At 38.9% G+C, this 25714-nt stretch overlaps 1 protein-coding gene across 2 annotated transcripts in view; it reads right to left on the reverse strand.

The window, feature by feature from the left end:
- The window catches only part of PDGFC (platelet derived growth factor C), a 211266-nt gene that overhangs the window by 69774 nt on the left and 115778 nt on the right, over positions 1-25714 (reverse strand). For both annotated transcript variants that reach the window (XM_060114551.1, XM_060114547.1), the window contains one exon: positions 21844-22039. In XM_060114551.1, coding sequence (XP_059970534.1) covers positions 21844-21947 — 104 coding nt within the window. In that variant the 5' untranslated portion in view covers positions 21948-22039. The remainder of the gene's footprint in view (positions 1-21843; positions 22040-25714) is intronic.

Genomic DNA, 25714 nt, shown 5'->3' on the forward strand with positions numbered 1-25714 from the left:
CTCTGGTAAGTCCAGCTAAGGCGATTACTTCATATTTTGTGGCATGGAAAGAGACATAAGAAATGCTAGGCTTCGTGTGCACCTGGCTCAACCCACCTTCCTGGGCAGTATCCCTGGGCCAGGTTTGTTTTGGCCCTAGGATTGTTTTATTTTCCTCTTCTCACTTTAAAAATTTTCCTCTTGCTCTGTATTTCTTTCCTTGTCCTGTTAAAATTACCCCTTCAAGGGGCTTTGATATCCAGGACTCTTACCATAGCCTTTAATAGATTCCTGGGCTACCAGAAAATTCAGCTTCTTTTAACAGTTTTCTTAGGTTCTTCACCCCTTGACCAAGGGGTAGAATAGCTTTTTTTCTTTTTTTAATTATCTCCTGACTTCTATTCATATATTCAGAAATTTTTATCTACCTACTTGTTCTACTAAGCCTCAATGTCCTCTCTGAAAATGACAGGAATCAATCATGCATGTCACTTCTTAATTTTATTAATCTTACAGGTAAACAAGAAAACAATATAACTAAAGTAGAAGAGTACCAAATCATGTGCCATATAGGCAGAACTGAAGTCTAACAGGAGCCACTTGCAGCACCTTATGTACTCTGGTTTCAATTACAAAGCTGTTCATATTTTCATTTAAACTAGAGTTTAAAATATGAGAAAAAATACACATGTAAATGTCTTTCTAATACTGTATTAGCACAGGATATAAGCTTAGAATATCAGCTCTTATTAGGCAGGGGCTGCATTTCTTTTCTTTTCTTTTCTTTTCTTTTTTTCATCTCCACGTCCCCAGCCTCTAACTACTATCTGACACCAAGGCACAAACACTGACCCATTCATTCCATTTAGCTGACAGGCGAACCGAAGTGCTTCAAACCACACAGGAAAGTGAAAGATAAGGCAACATGCATCCTCTCCCTGCCCCCGCCCTCCGCAAACTTCAGTTCAGGGATCTGATGAGACACAGACAGCTTTCCCGTCTACTTGTGGGCTTTTGGGCAACTGAGTAATTGTGGGCTACTCAGGGTTTTAGTCATCTTGAACCTCAACCTGGGCGAGACAGCACAGCTCACCAGATGGCGAACAGGACCCCAGTTCTCAATACAGCAGCTCCAGCGATAATATTCCTGTCATAGGTCAAGAACGCATTATATCACCAATTATGACTCATGGGTTCCAAGCACACAGGGCAGGACATTTCACTGGATCTACTTAGAAGCTGTCTGATGGCAACTTTTAAAATACTGAGCATGGAATCCTTTAGAACAATGGATCCCATGCTCAACCCTTTAAAAGTTGACCGATTAAGTCCTGCACGACTAATAGTATTTGCTCTATCATTTCACTTGGCACAGCTATGTGTACCCTTCACATTTCAGCTGAACGTCATCTTCTCAGAGGCATCGCCTGTGAATCCCACAGGCAAAGAGGTTGCAACCTTCCCCAGCAAAGTCCACACTACACACATGACTGTTTTCTTACTATTCAATGCTTTCTAGAGGCCAGGGGCCCATCTAATAATCTTTTTATTCCCAATGTTTAGCATGGTCTTTGGTCCATACATAGCAAGGACTAAATGACTGGTGAGTGGGATGGATGGATGGATGGGTGGATGGATGGACAGTTGGATGAGTTTACACATGAATATATGTTAACATACATATTTATATACAAACATAAGTAGAGTAGGCAACCAAACAGTCATGATTACACATGTGGTCTTGAAATAGTCCTATATAACTAACATTTATACTCTTGAACATTTTTTTCTTCTTTCTCTAATTCTGCCTATTCACGTTAAACACAAGCATAACTTTCTCAAAAATAATTGCAAGTGGCTTTTAAAACACGAGGACTCTAGACTTTACTCAGAGTAATAAATTAAGACCTTTTTTTTTTTTTTGGCCATGCTGTGGCTTGTGGGATCTTACCTCCCCCACCAGGGATTGAACCCATGCCCTCAGCAGTGAGAGCACAAAGTCCTAACCACTGGACTGCCAGGGAAGTCCCAAATTAGACACTATTTTTTAGAAATTTATTATAAAGTTATTCCTCCTTCATTTCCTCACATGCTAATCATTACCACGGTGAGCTCTCTGATTTGCTGTATACACCTTGGCACGCTAGCTGAATACTAGTTACGCAACTTGCTGTCTTTCAATGCTATGGTCTAGGTATCCGGTTGTTTCTTTTTCAAATCGTCCCCCAAGTAGGGACCCATGCTTGTACATCTCAACCTCACCAGTGTTTCTATACTGAATAAATGCTTGTGAAAGCAGTATTAATTACATATTCTCAAACCTCAAGGCTTCTTGTTATCATCAATCATTCTCTTTTTAAAATTTTTATTGAAATATAGTCGATTTAAATAAAATGTTGTTAGTTTCAGGTTGACAGCAAAGTGATTCAGTTATACGTATATGTATACATATATATTCTTTTTTTTACATTCTCTTCCATTATAGGTTATTACAAGATAACTGCATGTAGTTCCCTGTGCTATACAGTAGGTCCCTGTTGGTTATCTATTTTATATATAGTAGTGTGCATATTTCAACCATTCTTTTTGACTAAACATTTTACCTCTTTCAAGGAAGTAACAAGCAGGACTGTAGCTAAGCTTTTCTAACTCTCCTCACCTGCTTTGTTAAACAGGAGATTAATGAATTATGAAGTGCTTTATGACTAATGCTTCCTTATCACACACGACCCAGCCCATGAATTGTTAGTGCAAATATTTTTGTTCATTTCAAAATATTTTTGCCTATTTCCTCTCTCTGTACTGAAATCCCATGATTTCAGGCCCTGGTTAACATAATCCAGATGATTCTAGTAGCCGACCCTAATCCATACTTTCTTCCCCTCCTTCTCCATGCTGTGAGGCTTACCCACCTTCAGGACTGGCCTGTTCTCTACAACACACACTGGAGCACATGCCACAAGCACCACATACAAAACCACGAGTGGTGATTTATCTGCTTCTTTGTCAAATCAGAACCTCGGACATTATATTTTTCATTTAAACTGAATACATTTAATTCTGGTTTACAGGTTGATATTTTGACAGTTTGCTTCACCTAAGCCTGGCCTTCAGAAGCTGGTTCAATGTGCTCTTCAAGCCAAATTTTGGATCGTCTCAGGTAAAGGCCACCTTCCGGTGGTGAGTTCATGACGGTAAATACCAACTTCTGACATCTCCTGGCAGCTACCCTGCTTGTGACTTTCTCAGGATGTTCATTTCTGTTCAGACTTCCCCACTTTGAGAATCTTATTCTATTCTTCACAATTTAGCATTCAATTTCACATTATCTTGTGTCTTTCAAGCACTGGCATCTCTGGCTAGTTTAGATGTTCCCCGAGGGCAGGGATTATGCTAATGCTCCTACTCTGTCCCTTACACTAGTGGGCCTTCACTAAGCACATAATTAATCTCTGGTCCTAGGAGGGAACGCTCACATCACCTTACTGAAGCAGAGTAAACCAGAGCATCAGCGAACCTGAACTTTGCACCGATTGTAAACATCTGATGAACATACATTCCTATTATTAGCAAACAGTCTGAGGATGGAATTATGAGTTGTAAACCAGTGACTACTTAATTATCAAAATCTTCGGATAGGAAGTACATTTCCTATCGATGTGATCGTGACTATTACTTAATGATTTAAGCTACCAGGTGTTATTTGTATTTAGTTTTATGATGAACAAGAAAGATACATAATGATGTTTTTCTTGCCTAGCAAATGATACAACAGTTAGTACAGACAGGTATAATTCTATTCTTAGATAATGCTTTAACTTGGAGCAAAGGTATGAATACAATCTTTACCATTTTCCAGCTCTGTCTGTTTGGACAGTGTTTACATCCTCTTTCACCTGTATCCTCTTTTGTAAAATAAGGATAATGCCTCCTGTGAAGGACTGCTGAAAGATTAGAGCTCACGTGAGTAACTAACATAATTTGTTTTGCAAACCTAGTTTGCTTTGCAAACAGTAGGCGCTCGGTAAGTGGTGCTATTTGTCACATAGCTCCCATCTGCTAGGGTTCTCTGCCCAGGCCCTCGGAGACCTGACAGCATCAGAAAAGGAGTGTAGTCTGCAAATAGCCGGCAGCAAACAGAGTATCTTCCTCTCTCCCTCCCTCTCTTCTTTATTTCCTTCCCTTCCCTTTTTCTTTCTTTTTTTTTCTTTGCAGGCTGCATGGAAAACTTTGAATTGTTTTTTTAAACGTTCCTTTTTATCTCCTAAAAAATTCCTCATATTCAAGTTCTTGAGAGATATAAACAAGAATCTGAAGTTTGCTAAGCATAAAAGAGCAGTGTCACACTTTGGAGAATGATGTTGAACTATTACCGTCACGCTTTTGGACATCCTTAACCTAGATAAATAGTAGGGAAACTACAATTAGAGAGTTTCAGGGGGCAAAATGCTCTCGGATAACATACAGTGCAGGCCTCATTTCTGCCGAGATTAACCCCGATGCCCCAGCAAAAACAGTGCCTACCACAATCCCATGAAATAATTTTAGAAGCGATGAATTAGGACTGGTTCCATTTACACAAATATTTTGATACCATGAACTGGCTCGCTTATTCAGACAGAAGGGCAGAGATGGAGAGCCACAGATAGGAATGTCGAGAAGTGGGTGATTGAAGTCAGTGCACGGGGTTTCTGCTGAGAAAGAGTCGGGGGTTAAGTCAGCTTCCATATGGGGAAACGATCTGGGTTTCTCGGCAGACAGGGAGCATGGTCTACTTGACTGTTGACAGTGTATATTCAGACATGTGTCCAAGTGCTGGAAACAGCTATTGAGGAATCACTCTAGGGGAGAAATCTTTGAGCAATGAGGTTTCAACATGTACTGTATGCAATGCATAAGTCCTTTACTACCACCTGACTGTCAGCAGTGTGTTCACCAGAGTTGTTGGTTCCATTACATTTAGGGATTTGTCATGGGCTTGGGTCATATGGTTAAGAGTTTGAAAATGACAACAGAAACAACTAAGCCCCTGAGAGATTTCTGGGCAGTGAAATTTCTGTCCCATTAAATTAAATGTAAAGGAATCTAAAATATGATACAAATGAACTTATTTACGAAACAGAAACAGACTCACACACATAGAGAACAGCTTTACGGTTACCAAAGGGGAGGGTGGGAGAGGGACAAATTAGGAGTTTGGGATTAGCGGATGCAAACTATTGTATATAGGATGGATAAACAACAAGGTCCTACTGTACAGCACAGGGAACTATGTTCAATATCTTGTGATAAGCCATAATGAAAAAGAATATATATATTTTATATATATTTATAAAAGAATATATATGTGTATATAAATCAAGTATATTTTTTAAAAAATCAATATTAATGCAAAGGTTCATATATAAAACTACAGTTTAAGAAATATGAAGTGGGGCTTCCCTGGTGGTGCAGTGGTTCAGAATCCGCCTGCCAATGCAGGGGACACGGGTTCGAGCCCTGGTCCAGGAGGATCCCACATGCCGTGGAGCAACTAAGCCCATGTGCCACAAATACTGAGTCTGTGCTCTAGAGGCCACAAGCCACAACTACTGAGTCCATGTGCCACAACTACTGAAGCCTGCATGTTCTAGGGCCTGTGCTCTGCAACGAGAAGCCACCACAATGAGAAGCACGCACACCGCAAGAAAGAGCAGCCTCTGCTCGCCGCAACTAGAGAAAGCCCGCGTGCAGCAACGAAGACCCAACACAGCCAAAAATAAAATGAATAAATAAATGTATTAAAAAAAAGAAATATGAAGGGATTTTGTTCCCAGAGGAACAGAAAAGTTATAATATTATCCTATACTTTAATATTTTCAAAGAACTTTTATAAAACATTACTATATAAAGGCAAAACAAATGTGTGTGGATAGTCCAAGGAAACAGATCTTTCAGTGGTGGAAGAGACTTGAATCTTCGTCTGGGACTCAATCCCCTTACTTTATCTTATTTAAAGAATATAATGATAAAACAGGCTCAGTCTTTTAACCAAAACCGTGTAACTAATAGTAAAGGATAGAGCTGAATCTGAAACACACCAGGCATTCCAAGCCATTGTTCTTCCATGTACATAACAGTACTCTCATCATAATTCTCTCACGTACATAAGTGGCCAATTCATCCTACTAAAAAATCTAAGTCATTAATATGGTACCTGGAGCAAAGTACAAATGGAATTTCTTCATTTCCCAAACTAGTAGCCCTAATACTGTGAGTACTGAAAAATGCATTCAGAATTTCACCTGGATGCGTGCGGAAGAATCTACTCTACTCACGGTCTCCTGTGGGATTTTATTTATTTATTTATTTATGGCTGCGCTGGGTCTTCGTTTCTGCGTGAGGGCTTTCTCTAGTTGCGGCAAGCAGGGGCCACTCTTCATCGCGGTGCGAGGGCCTCTCACTATCACGGCCTCTCTTGTTGCGGAGCACAGGCTCCAGACACGCAGGCTCAGTAATTGTGGCTCACAGGCCCAGCTCTTCTGCGGCACGTGGGATCTTCCCAAACCAGGGCTCGAACCCGTGTCCCCTGCACTGGCAGGCAGGTTCTCAACCACTGCACCACCAGGGAAGCCCTCCTGTGGGATTTTAAAAAGAGGGTAGGAACATACAGCTCTCTGCACCAGTAACCTGACAGTTTGTATGGACAGAAATTAAAGAAGGTGTACATTACTGTGGGCAAGAGCATCTTTCTATATCTACATAAGAAGAAGCATCTCCCTGAGATTACTAACACTGCACGTGCTCTGAGCCAAAGTCCCCAGAGTCTACTCCCTGGGGCAGGACTCCTTCCACACGGCCCTCCTCTGAGTGGGCATCTATGAACACACAGGTCTCCCCAGTTGTTCTTAAGCCAGGTGGCAGCTTATACAACATGCATCGTCACCAATATTCAATTGCATCTCATCTGAAGGCAAGTCACAACTACCACAAACCCTACCTCTAGAGGGTGAGGCTCCCTTGATTTCACTGAATGAAATGTTAAAGTGAGGTCCTCTCCACAGCATTTTCCTTTAAATATTGTAATCCAGTAGAAGAACTTTCTCCTTGATTTTATGATATCCTCTATATACCAACAGAAAATCCCCTTTCCCCCGTTCTTTTTGTAAGTTTCAGTGACTAATCAAAGTTGGGTCTGCCTGCACAGAATCAGTCCACTGGGCTCACAGTGAGTCTGCCTCACCTGCATGGTGATAATATTCATACACATATACTGTTCAAATCCTTATAATATTCATATTATAATACCCATATATTATTCATATCATTATGCTATTCATATACTATTCATATTATTATAATGCCCATATACTATTCATATCTTTATAATATTCATATACATATACTATTCACATCCTTATAATATACATATACTATTCGTACCCTTATATCATATACATATACTATTCATATCAGAATATTCATATACTATTCATATCTTTATAATACCCATATACTATTTGTATCATTATACTATTCATATACATATACTATTCACATCATTATACTATCCATATACATACACTATTCATATCATTGTAATGTTCATATACCTATACTGTTTGTATCATTATAATATTCATATACTATTCATATCATTATAATACCGATATACTATTAGTATCCTTATAATACCCATATACTATTTGTATACTTATACTATTCATATACATATACTATTCATATCCTTATAATATTCATATACATATACTATTCGTATCCTTATATTCATATACATATACTATTCGTATCATTATAATATTCATATACATATACTATTCACATCATTATACTATCCATATACATACACTATTCATATCATTATAATATTGTATACCTATACTATTTGTATCATTATAATACTCATACACTATTCATATCATTATAATACCCATATACTATTCGCATCATTATAATATTCATACACATATACTATTCACATCATTATACTATTCATATACATACACTATTCATATCATAATATTCATATACCTATACTATTTGTATCATTATAAAATTCATATACATACAATATTCATATCATTATGATATTCATATCCATATATTGGGTTGGCCAAAAAGTTCGTTTAGGTTTTTCAAAAACCCGAAAGAACTTTTGGCCAAACCAATACTATTCATATCATCATAATGTTCATATCCATGTACTATTCATATCATGTTCATGGTCCAGGAGATAATATTCACATCATTCCTTCTACTGAAAACAGAGGTGTAAGCACAACCGACATGGCCAAGGAAGCTGGGAAGGGGGTCCTTAACTTCTACCTTCTACCTTCACATGTGAATTAGGTGCAATGACATCTTTTAAGCTTAACTTCAGAGGGTTTTGTGAAATACCTTAATTTAACCTCTGTTAACTGCATAGCAAAACAATAATCCTTTTGTGAAAGTTATGTGTTTTGATTCATTCTGTCAAAAACCTTAGAGGGGAAATCAAAGAATACTTAGAAATAATTCCATGAGTGAATTTGAAATAAAACCTCAGTCAGCATCTCCCTGTTCTATGAAAGCCAAAGGATGTGGCCTATTTAAAGACTGCTTCTTTAGAAAGTAGTCTGTACTCTAAGGAGAGCTGAACACAGCCTAGCTCCCCGAGAGTCATGACCAGGGGAACTGGGGAAAGTGTGCCATTTGAAAGCTCAAACAGCAAAAAGATACTAATACTTTAATACTGGAGATACAACTACATAAAATATTGAATAAGCTGAGAAAAGAAAGCCCTGTGCAGTATATTTAAGACTTTTATATGTAGAAGTCTTTTATTCTTAATGATTGGTGCTGTATTGCTCTTGCTTGGTTTTTCTTTGGGGGTAAAATTATATAGATGGATAAGCTAGCTAGCTGGTAATACGGGCGTTTCGTTGGTCGCAGAAGTTGTCCAAGTGTAAGTCGCTGTGCCAGTTGGACAAACAGGAGGTGGCATCATCACCCCAAGGGAAGACATGGCAGGAACTGAAAGTAAAGGCTTGGCACAGAGAAGGGCACTGAGATGTGCCCCAAATCCTCATGGAGTGCAAACGGTCAGAATCTTTCTGAGTAACCGCGGGAAAGGGATAACTGGGCAATAAACGGGGAAGATGGGGGAAGGAAAGCCAAGAAGAGAGGGAGGTGTTGGGGGTAAAAGGGGGGATACGATGGGGACAAAGGTACAGACAGGGCTGGAGACAGACAAGCACGGGGAGACCGACACGGGTTCTGGGAGTTACGGGATTCATTCTTTCTCTGCTGGAATGTTGATTTTGTACATTTCAAAACATAAAACCAAAACATCTCATTAGCCAAGGGCACAGTCCCTTGATCTCAGACTTGGTCAGGTCCCTACCCTTCATTTTAAGCCCTCTTGGGAATGATTTTTTTTTTAAGTTACAAAAGTAATTGCTACAGAGGTCAAAGGATAACAAAGCTATAAATTATGCCATCAAGCTCACTATACTCAAGAGCGGCTGGAAGGGGCTCTGGTAAAACCTTCACTCTAAAGAGAACTTTATTCTGGCCAGAAGTGGAGGAAAGGAAAGAAATGAGTGTACAGTTGAAAGCTGCACGTAAGTCCTTTTGGGTCTTAACACCAAGAGTGGAGACGGTTATCTCTGCCCCATTGGCACCTCTTCCTCTTTCTGATGGAAAGGGAAAGTTTTGTTTTCAGGAACCATTTCTCCAGCAATACAAACCGTCACTTAACTTCAGGATGGGCAAGGAGCCCAAATCTTGCCAAGCATGGTAACAGCTGCTCCTAGCTGCCCCTATAGTAACTGGTCCAGGGATGGATACTTGGCTCAAAGCTGGCCAATCAAAACTCTTCCAAACAGACGTGTGGTTGCCAAGGGGGAGGGATGGATTGGGAGTTTGTGGTTAGCAGATGCGAACCATTATACATACAGGATGGATAAACAACAAGGTCCTGCTGTAGAGCACAGGGAACTACATTCAATACACTGTGATAAACCATCATGGGAAAGAACATGAAAAGAATATATATATATATATATATATATATATATATATATATATATATATATATATATATATATATATATATATATATATATATATATATATATAACTGAGTCATTTGGCTGTACAGCAAAAACTAACACAACATTGTAAACCAACTATACTTCAATGAAATTACAAAACAAAAAGAAACTCTTCCAAAAATTTTTGCAGGAAGAGTTCCTGTCTCCTTCGAAGATGGCAAGTGCTAAACTCTTGGCACCTGCCTGGTTTCCTCTGCGATTTTATGAAGACAAATTGATTGAGAGTGAAGTCCACCACAAGAAAGCAAGTCTATGGAAGCAGAGAAAGAGGCAGAGTCGGTGGCATCATTCAAAACCCGGATGAAGCCCATCCTTGAAATGTTCAGGGACAGATCCAAATATTTCCTTTTTCAGTTGGTTACTTGAAGCTAAAAGGATCTTAAAGTTACTCTTTCTTGCGTGAATCCCACTATCTTTCAACCAAAACCATTACCTATTAGGGACATCTCTTCTGTCCTGGCACACCTGTAGCAGAATTGCAGTAGTATCCCCAGACTCTATGCAATACTGGTTTGTATTGTGGTTCTTCTCAGGGCCCACGGAGGCCTGGCTTAACCCGTGGAGAAGTGAGGAAGGCCATCTCTTTTCTATAACAAAGGGGCCATTTAACATTCTAAGCAATTCCCTGGTTTGTCTTTAATATAAATATTTCTATTGTCGGCAATGTTGAAATTGGTCGTTTTCTTCCTCCCCAAATTTGTGCCCTGGGGCAAAGGGGAACATAGCTTTGAAATACAAAGCATTGATCCCACTGTAGAGGTTCTTTCTTTTTTAAAAAAAATTTTATTGGAATACAATTGATTTACAATGTCGTGTTAGTTTCAGATGTACAATGAAGTGAGTCAATTATAGATATACATATTATCTACTCTTTTTTAGATTCTCTTCCCATATACGTTCTTGCAGAGTATTGAGTAGAGTTCCCTGTGCTCACTAGTTATCTATTTTATATATAGCAGTGTGTATCTGTCAATCCCAATCTCCCAATTTATCCCTCCCCCGCTTCCCCCGGCAACTATACGTCTGTTCTCTGTGAGTCTGTTTCTGTTTTGTAGATAAGGTCATCTGCACCATTTGTTTTAAATTCCACACATAAGTGACATCATATGGTATCTGTCCTTCTTTGCGCTCACGTGCATGGGCACACCGCCCCTCACCGGCCCCTCCACTCACCCGGAGCTTTAACAAGGAAGGAGGAGAAGGGAAGAGAGGAAGAGGCTATCTGTTATTAGATCAGGCAGAAAATAATTGGCCAAGGGTAGGTCTGAGAAAATCTCTAATGGAAGAGTTTTGTGTCTGAAAATAACACAATTCCTTCAACTATGTACCTTTAAATTCTTCTCCAATCCATTTTGCATGGCTTCTGGCAGTATTTTCTTGGTAAACTATAGACTGGTCCATGTTCCCTTCTGCAAGGAAACCCTCAGCTTCTGAGAGCAGAAGAAGGGAGACCAAATCCATCACTGGGGGTTCACAGTTGGACCCTGCCCACCGGGACAGCCTCACCTCGAGGGTATCACGTGCTCCAGGGGAAATCATCGTTCACACATTCTTCCCCTTTAACCCACCTATCTTTTTATGTTAGCTAGCTCTTACTGAATACCTGATAGGTGCTTGTCAGTACTGACATCTCACCTATTCTTCAAGGCGGAACACGATTTGTGTCTCCATCCTTCTGGATCATCACTCATCACTTCCCAGTTGTGACAGGCGCTGGAGGAGACCCTACCTTTGCCCTCATGGACTCCTCCTGTGCTCCCTCCCCTTCTGCCCTAAAACACTGGTGACCTGTGTAGGCAACCAGCCTGCATATGCCTGGCACAGACAGGACCTTCAGGAAGGTCTCGGGGATGGATAATAAATGCCCCAAGCCCACCTGGGCCCCCTACCCCTTGCCAGTGGTGGAGGTGGATGCCAAGCAAGTGGCCATGCTGTCACCTGTGACAGCAGGCACAACTCCTCTGGTCTCACAGCAAGGCTCCCACAGGGCACCTTCAAAAGGCACTGAGCTTTCTGTCTCACCTAAGCTTTTTTTGCCATCCTGAACAGGACTGGAATGCTGAGTGAGAGGCCCACACCCAGCTACATGATCTGAGCCCCAGTTCTTCAGACTCAGGCTGGGGCTTCATGGGATGCCTTTGGACCTTCCAGGGATAAAATTTAAGATCACTTATGCCAAATAGTGTCTAATGCTGCCTTGTCCTTCCCTTCACTATTTTAAGGGGCTCACGAAAACATTTTGCTTGAAAAATAAATTCTTAGGATGAACTTATGGGTCTCCAAGGTCATTAGCAGCTCAATAATACTGTCTTTTTTTCAGTTGTATGGCAATAAAACTAAGAAATATCTTTATTCCTTTCCACAAAACAACTTTTTCCTTAAAATTTTATCTCCTAGAGCTTGCACTCTAGTTGTAAAAGTGATATAAGAAATATATCCTAGGCTTGAAAGTTACATCTACTAGAGGGAAACACAGAAACTGAGTATTTGAGTTTCTGAGGTCTGCGTGGGAGGGTTAATTTGTGCACCCCATGTCTCCACAATAAATTAATAACAATTATTTATAGGTTGTTGTTGGTAAGATACGCAGTTACAGTCTGAATTAGAAAATGGTCAACAAAGCAATCTAAACACAATCAGTTACAGTCATAACTGTACTCTCTACTTACCGTCTTCTGGGACCTGTGGCCTTTCTATTTTAATTGTCTGTTTACTTGTCTGCTTCTGACCAGACTCTGAGTTACTTGAGGGCAGAGACGACTCCTCTTCACCACTGTCTCCCCGTACCCCCATGGGGCTCAGCAAGTGCCCACTGGACTTACAGTAAATACACGAGCAAAAACCAAGGCCATGTTAATTCTATGATAAACAGCAGGAAGGGAGGACAATGTCCAAAAGATTTTCTTCATTTGGAAGAAAAACTAACAATTTTGATCATCTTCAATTCCAAGTATTAAAAAATGTGTTTCTTTCGCCTAGCAGATTTAGCATTTGTATCATCCAACGTTTTCCACGCTGGACCAAAGACAGCATTTCCTCCAAAAGAAACTCAGCTGTTTCGGTGAAAAAGAGACACTATTTTATTTTTTTTAAATTGAAGTAGAGTTGATTTACAATGTTGTGTTAATTTATGCTGCACAGCAAAGTGATTCAGTTATACAGAAGCACTACTGAACAGCCCATTCTGTTCCACACACTGTCATTTATGGTCTTTCTCTTTGTAAAATATAATATATAATAAGTAAATTTATTTATGTCAGAGAGGAGCAAACAAACAAACAAACAAAAAATGAAGACTTTTCCATTAAAAAGTGCCCTCTTAAGGACACCATATGTCACACACATAAGAGCCACACGTGCACAGAGAACATTGAAAAACAAGACATATTTTGGCCCTTTTTACACCAATGTGTGTACACACACACACACACACACACACACACCATCCTTCCATTCCTGTCCCACACCAATACCCTCCACCACATTGCCTGCACATCTTCTCAGGCTGGAAAAGCAACAAAACCGAACTCGCCTCTGACTTGTTTTGCTCTTTGTAATAATGTCAACCTCACAGCATAAAAACAGAACTCCCTCTGTCTGTTTCTTTATAAAAGATGATTTGAGAAGCCAGCAAGGCCACGGGGGTAAAAGTCAGACATCTCACTCGAGTCTGCCCTCTTTTGAAGACGCCGCTAAAACAGTGAATCACATTTTCTGGACTCTTCTATGTTTCAGACTTGAGAAAATATTGACACTGGGGCAGCTTAAATTCCGAAGATGCATTTTATCGGGGACACATCTGTATTTAAGTTCTCCAGCCTTGTCATGGAAAAGAGTCCATCTGGCCATTTTTAAAAATCAACTTTAAACTTGAACTTGAGAACACTAAGTCTTGTTAGAAGGAAACTGGTTTTGCTTGAAACAGTGTAGCTTCCAGCCACATGGTGGACAAAATTAGGCAGAGAAACCCTCTTGGTACGTTACAACAAAAATTGCTGAATAAACGAGTAAAAGAAAACCTTTGTTTTTCATGCAATACTGAACTGTCAGGAAAATAAGAGAATTCTCTGGAGGATAGACAAGAAAAGGAACCAATATTCCAGTGAGGTGACTATGCTCTGGGCCCTGCGGGCATCTGCTGAGCCTCCACGTGCAAGGGCGGGCTGGGGATGGACGGTTAATGGGCCACAGGTGGTCCAGGAGCTGCGTGGGGCTGCATCCTAGCTCCATCCTTCCCTTTCTACCCTGCGGCCCACACACGTCACTCGTGAAATGTACCCCTTGATGGGATACGTCAACAATTAACCGGACGACTAACTTCTCAACAGCCATAGACAGTGGATGGAGTCTTCACATAATTGAGAAAAACATAAACACACAACTGAAAATCCTATATCCCGTCTGAACAACTTCCAAGAATGAAGATGAACTAGAGAAATGTTCAAATAAATAAGACCTGAGTATTTACTATCCACAGGCTTTCACTTAAGAGACTTTTAAAGACTATACTGAAAGAAGTAAAATGATCCTACCCCCAAAATTCTGAAGTGCAAGAAGAAATCGTTAGCATCAAAAGTAAGCCCGTAGGGACGGCTAAAGAAACATCGATCATACAAAACAATAACGACACGTTTCACTTGTGAAGGTAAAGAATACAAAACTAAAATCCTCAGAAACTCACACCTATCAGGAATGGGAGCAACTGTGGTGAGAACCAAGCCGGCTTGGACAAGAAGGATGAAACCACCCAGTTATGTGGTTATAGTAACAGAACATGACTATTTTACTGTCTTCATTATTTTCCCAGGCAAATACCTTTATTGTTAATTACAGGAACTTCCTCCAAAGAACCATTAACTCCTTCAACAAAGCATCAGCCGTTTACTGTCTAGCACTGCGGAACCCATGCCTGAAAATTCCTGCCTTGTTTCCACGAGTTCTGAACTATCATGTCCTAATTCGTACCCAACCCTTAGTCCAGTCTCAGACTGAAGATCCATTTTAAACCAAACTTCAAATCCTCAACGAAGTCTGGTTTTGCCTTTCCTCCCCAGACGCTGCTCGAGCTGCCAAGGTGGCCATCCCTGTCACCATGGTGAGCAATAAACTCAGCTCTGTCTTATCAGCTGGGTGAGCTGAGAGCTGGGATTCAGCATTCCAGGGCAGTTCAAAGGTTCTCAGGTAATTTTCTATTTGGAGAAGGTGGGTAAACATTAACGAGCTTTCTATATGGAGTCCCGTATACATTTCTAAGGTAGCCATTTAAACACAGAACTTGATGTACACTTTCTAAATTAGTAGAAAAGAAAAATAGGATGAGAAGACAAACTGAATGCATGCAAAAATGGAAAGGAAGAGACAGAAAAATGAGTAGAAATGGAATGTACAAAAGAAATAGTAGCAGGCTTCCCTGGTGGTGCAGTGGTTAAGAATCCACCTGCCAATGCAGGGGACACGGGTTCGAGCCCTGGTCCGGGAAGATCCCACATGCTGCGGAGCATCTAAGCCCGTGCGCCACAGCTACTGAGCCTGTGCTCTAGAGCCCACAAGCCACAACTACCGAGCCTGTGTTATAGAGCCCACGTGCCACAACTACTGAGCCCATGTGCCACAGCTACTGAAGCCCATACGCCTAGAGCCCGTGCTCCACAACAAGAGAAGCCACGGCAATGAGAAGCCCGCGCACCGCAATGAAGAGTAGCTCCCACTCACTGCAATGAGAGAAAGGCCACGTGCAGCAATGAAGACCCAGTACAGCCAAAAATAAATTAATTAATTTTAAAAGAAAATAAAAAAGAAATAGTAGCACTGAATCTAAAAAAGGCATAATCAGAACCAATGTGCTAAATTAAGTTCCTAAGTATAACATGAAGATTTTTAACTGAATTTTTCTTTTTAATGTTACTCATGTTCCTCTCACAAGGGATAACACACACACACACACACACACACACACACACACACACCCCTAAGGACACAGGAAAGCTCAAAGTAAAAAAATGGAAAGAATGCCAGGCAAATAACCAGCCCAATTACCTGGCACATCTATATCAATATTAGGCACAATATACTTTGAAGTCAAAACAAAACATTAATAAAGACTAAACAAGATCAGTTCCCTGAGCCTGCCTGCACCAACTGGGACAATTTAAAAACATATAAAAACAAAAGTGGACCGTCCTACAAGATGAAACTGATAAATATGTGTATACTATATTAGGAGTATTTGACACATATCTCTCAGGACTTGTTACATCAGGAAGAAAACAAAATCAGGGAAGACCCTGATGTTGTGACCAGCACAGCTACAAAACTTGCCATGATGTACATACATGCAGTGCTGCACCCATAACTGAAGGAGAGCACATCTGGAAACTTAAAAAACTTGAAGCAAGTGAAGCCAAGTATTAAATTTTGAACAATCACAGACAAACGGGCCATATTCTTTATCCAAAATACAACTAATTTAGAAATCTATAATAAAAAATGCATTTAAAAAACCTTATGCATTTAATATAGAAAATGAACAATATGCTTCTATATGACCCATGTGGCTTAAAAGAAGAAAACAATCGATGTTATAAAAATCCCCAAATGGACAAAAATAAAAATACCACATTATCAAAATTGGCAAGATGCATTGAACACTGGATTGAGAAAGCAAGTTCGTGTCATGGAAATGCAATAAATGAGCAGGGGACTTCCCTGGTGGCACAGTGGTTAAGAATCTGCCTGCTAATGCAGGGGATACGGGTTTGAGCCCTGGTCCGGGAAGATCCCACACGCCGCGGAGCAGCTAAGCCTGTGCGCCACAACTACTGAGCATGCACTCTAGAGCCCATGAGCCACAACTGCTGAGCCCATGTGCCACAACTGCTGAGCCTGTGCTCTAGAGTCCGTGGGCCACAGCTGCTGGGCCTGCGGCGGGAGAGGCCACTGCGGTGAGGGACCCTCGCGCTGAGGTGGGGAGTGGCCCCCCCGCTCACTGCAGCTGGGGAGCACCTACATGCAATTGCGAAGGCCCAATGCAGCCATAAATAAATATATAAATAAATAAATTTTATTAATAAATAAATAGATGTTCAAATAAATAAAAAAAATGAGCAGTATGAGCAGTCTGAGGTAGTCATTGCGTAGAGAACATTCTGGCCAGCATCTTTCAGCAGGACTTAATTATGAAGACACACTCAGAAATGAAATTGAGAGACATTCCACAGAACAAACGGGCTGGATAGTTCACAAATATCAGTGTCATGAAAGCGAAGAAAAGGCAAGAAAAGAGTTACAATAACCAACTTCAATCAATGATTGATTACAGAATCAAAACATAACAAGAAAAAAAAGCAAATAATGAAGTGATAACATATTGGGATCATGAGAAACATTGGAAAATGAACTATATATAATAGTCTCATGTTAATGTTACATTTCTTACAGGTGATACTGGTTTTCAAAACACAAAGGAAATATCCTAGTTCTTAGGTGATACATAGTGAGGTATAAAGTGTCATTATCTCTGTAACTTATTTTTAAAAGCCAAATTAAATGAATACAAAAATGTCTCCCAAAGGGGAAAAAGTCCTCTTAGAAATGTAAAAAAAAAAAAAAAAAAAAAAAACAAAGTACTTCAAATATTATAAGAAAATCTTCATCAATCATCATATGTGTTAACAGCAAACCTTGTACTTCCAGTGGCCAAAGATGAAACGATTTCAACAACAAAGTAAACAACAATAGCACTGCATTATAACACAGGGCATAAAATAAATCTCCGTGAGTCTATACTGATACAAATGATTGAAGAAATAAAGGAAGGAAGGAAGGAGGGAAGGAATGAAGGAAGGAGGGAAGGAAGGAAAGAAAGAAGGAAGGAAGGAAGAAAAGAGAGAAGAAAAGGCACAAATTTTCTTTACTGAAGAATTCCCAATAATATACTTATATATTCCCCCCTCTAGGAGGTGTAACTTAATCACTATCTCCTAGAGCGTGGACTCGACTTAGTCACGTACCTCCAAATAATATAGCATATGAAAGGGAAATGTATTTCCTCAGCAGAGGAGCAGCCCACCTGACCTGAGTGATTACTGTTAACACCATCAGTGATGATCGTGGTTGGTAGTATGTACCCTCTGCCACCATATGAGGGGAAGAGCAGCTCACCTATTTGGAACACTTCCCCCAAACCAATAACCTCAGTGTAATCATGAGGAAACATCTGAAGAACCTAAACTGAGGCCTCTTCTACAAATTACCTGACCACTACTCTTCAAAACTGTCAAGGCCATGAAAGACCAAAAAGAGAAACTCACAGATGGGAGGAGACTAAGGAGGCTTGAGGACTAAATGCAAGGCTCATCCTGGAAAGGATCCTGAACCAGAAAAAGCACATGGAGTGACAGCACTGCTGACATCTGAGTAAAGCCTGTAGTTCAGTGAGTGGCATTGTATGAATGCTGGAGTCTTAGTTACGCAAATAGGTGGTGGTGATGGAAGACATAACATGGGAGGAACCTGGGAATATGGAAACTGTACCATCTTTGCAACATTCTGTAAATCTAAAGTTATTCCAAAGTTTCAACTTTATTTTTTTTTAAAGAAGCAAACTCTAAATTCAGGAAGTCAGAGACACCTCCTCATGCAATCCACAACTTAATAAGAAATAGAAAAGAGTAAAAAGGACTGATTGGAAGAAAGAAGTCTTTTTCATGAACCATATCTTTTTTTGCACAAATCCAAAATAATTGCCAGAACAATTATTAAAATAAAGAGTTTAGCGAGTTTGCTAGATATAAGATCGATACTAAAAAATTGATTGCCTTTCTATATACTAGCAATATACAATTAGAAATGTAATTTTCAAAAAGGGATTTTAGTAAGAGACCATAGAAAGAAATCTAAATAATGATGCATCACATCTTTATAAAGAATAGTTTAAAATTGTACAGACAATAAAGAAGACCCAAATAATCGGAGAAGCATAAAGTTCTCAAGTACAGGAAGGTCATTACAATAAGGATGTCAATTCTTCTCAGAATGATCTATACATGCAATGCTATTTCAATAAAAAATCACAACAGGAGTTTTCAAGGAACTTGGTAACCTATTTCTAAAAGCATATATTGAAAAGTAAAATGGTGAGGATGCTCGAAAAGGAGAGGAAAACAAGGCGACTTCCCTACCACACAGCTTCTGTAATGCTACAGTAATTGAGACAGGGTCAATTTGGTACACAGGGGGGCACAGTAAACCCAAGGAACAGAACAGAGAACCGAGAAACTGGCCAGATCAGATACAAAAATCTGACCTGTAAGTTAGCTGGCTTTGTGCATCATTGGAAGAAAGTGTGACTATTCAATAAATGATGTCAGGACTCTATGGGATACCCTACTGAAAAACCTCACATCGATAGATAAATTACAGATGAATCAAGGACTTAAATGTGGAAACCAAAGTTTAAATAGCCAAAGATCCCAGTAAAAACTGGGCAAAAGACATAAGCAGGCATTTCGCAGCAAAGGATATCTGAGTAGCCAATAACAATATGAAAATTTTCAAGCTCACTGCTAATAAGAAGAAACAAATAGGAATTAACATTAAGGTACAATTCTACCCTTAACCTAATACCCAGAATTAAAAGAATGCCAAATCAAAAGGTTGGGGAGAATGCAGAAAATCAAAATTTTGTATATTGTTGGTAGAACTGTAAATTGGTCACTTTTAAGAATAATTTAACTCTACCTCATGAAGTTGAAAATATTAATTTCTTAAGACAGCAGTACCATTCTCAGCTATAGATTCAAAGAAAGTTTTCTTGCACTTTGGACAAGGAGAGTTGGAAATAAGCCAGACATTCATCAAAGCGGAAAAGACAAGAAAGGTTGCCTATTTATACAATGGAGTACGGTCCGTCACAGAAAGCAATGGATCCAAGCTCTCTGCATCCACATGAACTCGAAAAACATCATACTGCCTCAAGTCACAGGAGTAAGCACGTAGTATTATCCCACTGATATATACTTCAAAAGAGGCAAAACATAATTTTTACAGGCTAGTTCACAGGGAGATGTGTACATGTGGTAAAATTACAGAGAAAATCGGGAGGTCGAGGAAAAACAGAAAAAACTTAAGACAATGATTATATGTGCAGTAATAATAGGAAGGTAAATCAAGGAAGCACAAAAAGAAGGGCTTTCAGAACTATTGGAAGAGTCACTTTTCTTGAATCTCATATGGTGAGTGAAGTTGAGCCACAGAATGCTACGGTAGGCATTCTGGATGATGGTTTGTCTTCTGTGATCTAACTAATCACATGCATCACACACACACGTGTGCACACACGCATGCACACAGGACGCTGCCTGTCCCGTCACACGTCCAGCCAGGCATGCAGGTGTCACGTGGCCCTGCTGGCACTGACCTGTGGGAACAGAACTCCTGTCACTGCCACTGCTGTCACTGATCCTTTGTCTCGGACCCGGGAGCCTCCTGTCTGCAATCAGCATCCATGAAACTGTGGTAGGTTAACTTGCTACTTTGCAAGGAGGGCCAAACCTTAAACCCTCTGCAGTTTTTACAACATTATGTAATCCTCCATATGAAAAGAAGGCAAGAGGTGTAGAACAGCATGGTGAAAAACCATCTCTAGGAGGGTTAGAAAAATGGATTTTAGTACGTGTTGAGTTATAAAGCATGAATGAGACCTAAGGCAGCTACTTTACTTGTCGGGCTGGTTTGCTTATCTATAGAATGAAGGGTTGAATAACACCATCTCCAAAAATAGCTAGAATAACTGATCCTTCTCAAAGCCTAAAATTAGAGATGGAAGGGAAAAAATAACCCGAAACACATAGCCACAGAAAGAAGAACTTGGAAAAAAAATGTAACTATACATAAATGTTAAAGATACAAATTGTGATGACAGCAAGTATAAAGTTTATCTTATCTGTATTGAAATATTTATCTGTAATATACCACAAAGAGAAAATTCTCTTTTAACTTGTATATCAAAGGGAAAATAAAGAACCCCACAAATAAGCTCAAGTAAAATATTTTCATGATATACAAATGCCATTGAAGTGAAAAATCTTCCATGAGACCACCCAACCTTGACAAGTATATTCACATAGGATTTAAAGACTAATATTTGTATGACATACGGTAGGTGGTCTTTTGCGTGGTTGAAATACTCCAGCTGACTTTGGTTCATGAAAGCTTCTAGGAGAATTATGATAAATTTCTACCTGGCCAACTATAATGTTAGCCTAAATGTCTAACTCTGCTTTCAGAACTGTATTTCTTCCTTGTAATGAAATATGCAAATTTCTTAGTTCTGGGTGTATGTATGTATCTATTTGTGTAGCTATGGATACTGGATACTATGGATAATATGTATGCATGGACACTGCTCTTTCTATTTATAGCTTACTATTTATCTTATTGATTTGGCTATAAGGAAGCACAAAGGTAAAAGTTTTGGAACTAGTGGTAACTCTGGCACAACCTACATTCCTTTACTTGGCTTTTTATTCTCTACTCCTTATTTTATAAATTGTTTTACTCTATATGTAATGTTTTTTTTTACCATATATTACCTCAAATTACTTTCAGATGTAGATAGAAACAGAGCTTAAATAAGGTTTTAAATTTCTTGGATCATCAGAAAAACATAAGAGAACAAAAGATGCCATTTAAAATCACAGCCTCAAAATGAAGCAACTTGAAAGACTGTAACAGTTGTTACACTGTTGGAATTTCAAGTATGATCACTTACTTGCATATGTCATCTTCTGGGTCTTCAAGCCCAAATCTCTCATCAAATGTGAGCTGTATCCATACATTTTCCTCTACTGCTACTAATCTCCATACCAAGACCATATTTCTTGGATAAGTATGAGGAAACCTCGGGCTGTGAATACTTCCATTAGTAGACACAGTAATAATTCTCTCATGCTGGGGATCTTGTACTCCTGAAAGTAAAAACATAAGCATAGACACACACTTAGAACAGACATTTCAAAAATTATAGGTTTCAAAATAACTTCTGAAAAAAGGTAACCAATATAAGCCCAAAGTTTCCCATGAACTGTAATTACTAAATGATGTCAACCCTTAAATGACCTCGAAAAATGAAATGAGGTCAAAGCAATGGTATCAATTTCTTGTTGTAAGGAAACTAACAGCAGTCTATGAAGATATAAAATTATAAGAAATGTTGCAGGACTTCTCAGTGACTTTAAAAGGCTAACATGAATTTTAAATTTCTAAGAGGAGAATACAGTCTAAAATAGCTTCCAAGTTTATTAGGCATGGCAACATTCTACACGGTGAAATGCCAAAATACATTGTTATTAATATCTTTTTCTTTTGCTTAGATTGTTGGGGGGAGAGATGAGGGGACGGGCAAATTCAGACAATTTGTTGAGACAAAAGTGTTCTTTTTTTATTGAAGCATAGTTGACTTACAGTGTTTCAGGTGTACAGCAACATGATTCATTTATATATAGATTTTTTTTCAGATTCTTTTCCATTATAGGTCATTACAAGATATTGAATATAGTTTCCTGTGCTATACAGTAGGTCCCAGTTGTTTATCTATTTTACACACAGTAGTGTAGAGACAAAAGTGTTCTTATATCCACCCAACTGAGAGTTCATAATGAGAGGAAACAAATAATTGGTATTTGGAAAAGGAGCAGCTGTTTACCTACACGAAGAAAATCTAAGAAGTAAGACAGTTACACTTTTTTCAGGCCATGAAAATCCAATCCATTAAGTTTGCTAAATCCCAGTTAAAAAAAAAAAAAACTTTTAAAGACTCTTTTATTCAATTTCTAAAACAATTTAAAAGTCCTAAACTGCACCTTGAACACATGAAGTAATGTGCATAACACCTGACACGTTTTTTGTTCAACTTTGATATACTCATAACATCAGGACAACAATATTACACTGTACCAATACCTCATTAGTTTTCATGATTTAGAGATTTGCTTCATAAGACTGAACTTTGTATTTGCAGTATTACACAGAGAAAAGAATATCATTACTTTATAAGCACGATTTTTCTTTTATTTGCCCATTTCCCAACGTCCAATCTCAATATATGCATAGTTACTTTCAGAAATATGAAAAAAATTCTCATTTTATTGACTTCTTTTAGGTACATCCCATCAAACTGTGCAATATAGAGTTGTCTAAGGCCTATTAAATCATTGACATTTTATACTAAACTACATTTTTCTTCTTTTTTTTTTCTTTCTATTATGGTTTTCTGCCTTTTCCTCTTCAATTCTTTCACTCCTATACCCTACTTCCCTTTTTTTAATTGAAACATAATTGATTTACAGTATTGTGTTAGCTTCAGGTGTACAGAAAAGTGATTCAGTGATACATACATATGTATCTATTTTTTTCAGATTCGTTTCCATTATAGGTCATTACAAGACACTGAGTACAGTTCCCTGTGCTCTACAGTGGGTCCTTGTTGGTTATCTGTTTTATCGACAGTAGTGTGGATCTGTGAATTCCTTTTTGACCAATGGACTACTTCGTGCCAAGTTTGCCTGCTAAGTATTTCAACTCCACGTGCTCTCTCCATGAGTTTACACCAATGACCTTGCTTCCCACTCTGGAAGGCAGACTCTGAGGCTACCCCCAATGTCCCTCATGCATCAGGAGTCCCTGCCTTGAGTGGGTGGAAGCTGTGACAAGGATGGGGTATTACTCCCATGATCAGGTCAGTTAACTTTGAGTTAATAAAAAGTTAGATTATAGGAGAAGCCTAACCTAATAGGGTGAACACTTAACAGAAGCTGGCCCTTCTTGATCTTAGAAATTCCAAGTGTGAAAGAGAATCAATGGGGAGAATTCTGTGTGGTGGCCTTGGAAGGGGAGCAGGTTGTGTGTTCAGGATGTGGGTGGCTGAGAGGTACCAAGAAAGAGGGGGTTTTATCCTGAAACCTCAAGAGACCTCAATGAATCGGAGGCAGACTCTTCACCAGCCTCCAGAAAGGAATCGAATTTCGCTCATACCTTGATTTTAGTCTTGTAAAAACTTGGAGCAAGGGCTTCCCTGGTGGCGCAGTGGTTGAGAGTCCGCCTGCCGATGCAGGGGACACGGGTTCGTGCCCCGATCCCGGAAGATCCCACATGCCGCGGAGCGGCTGGGCCCGCAAGCCATGGCCGCAGAGCCTGTGTGTCCGGAGCCTGTGCCACAGCAGTGAGAGGCCCGCGTACAGCAAAAAAAAAAAAAAAAACTTGGAGCAAAAGCCCAGTCTCCCAGGCCTGGATTTCTGAGCTCCAGAGCTGAGAGCAAACAGGGTGTTTAAAACTGCGGGTTCGTGGTGATTTCTTACCTAACAGTAGACAATTAATATACCTTCTGTTGTGCACAAAGCTATTTGATTTGCAAGTATGTCTTTTTGCCCTTCGTTCTTCAACGGCACTTAGAGTAATTGTAGCAACTTTTCATTTACTATTTATGTGACTCAAAATACATATCTCACACTGATAAAATGCAACTTAAGAATATGCTCTAAGAAACTTCTTGAATTCAAAGACAATGTTAAGGGTTATTTATTAGTGAGAATATGGTTAGGGTTAAAGAATACCTGTTTTATTGTTAAAACACCCCAAATAACCTTAACAAGGTGTAGTTATGGTTCTTAAAGCAGCTTTTTCATTCTCTTAAACTCAGCTGTTTCAACAATGAGTGTTAAGTATGATTTTATATTGTCTAAGACAAGATAAAGACAAACATAATTTCCTTTGAATATATACAGTTCATATAATGGGGAATATCATCATATTAGTAAATATGCCTTAAGTGCCATAGGATGTTTAAATTAAATAATTATTATTTATAATTATAACTTGTGCAAAAGCATGTTCCCTCTTATTGGGGGCTAATGTTTGATATGGCCATTGGTTATATTAACATATATCAAATAATCAATACCTCTCCTGTGCACATAATTTAGCACCAGTATATCTCATAAGGACACAGAAGGATCTATAAAGTTAGATGAATTCTCCTCTATACTGACAATTTTTTAAAGAAAATGATCGTAATCTACTATTAAAATTAAGTTAATATATTGTCTGCTTTCAAAGATTTCTTTTAAAAATGAGATATTTCCCCATTATCTAAATTTTAATACAATAGCCTACATATTTCAGAGGTATTTTTAGAGCAGTAGCTTATATCGAGTCCTTCTCATTTTGGCAGCTAATATTTTTTAATGAATTATTTTTTTCCAATCAAATTTATTAAAATATATTATTTGCCCCATTCTGTCTCAAAAAAGAAAAAAAAAAGAGTGCCTTATATCATCCACAGCACTGTTTACAAATATAACAGTGTTTACACTTTCATATATGTAAACTACATGGTTACTAAAAGACCTGAATTCTATTTTTATATCTTCAGTCAAAAAAAGCTCATGGCTAAAACGTATATACTTAGATTGTGTTTACATCTTTATTTTTTCCTTTATAGTTCACAATTCCATTAAACTATAATTAAGCATAATTTAAAGGATGAAAATCTAGGCCTTATTTGTGGTAAAAGAATTGTAAATTTCCTTTTAAGTTAAATTGCTGCTCCCCCAAAATCATCTCAGAACGCAGTGAGGTTTGCCACC

This window comes from Mesoplodon densirostris, chromosome 1, assembly GCF_025265405.1.
Source record: "Mesoplodon densirostris isolate mMesDen1 chromosome 1, mMesDen1 primary haplotype, whole genome shotgun sequence".
NCBI classification, from domain to species: Eukaryota; Metazoa; Chordata; class Mammalia; order Artiodactyla; family Ziphiidae; genus Mesoplodon; species Mesoplodon densirostris.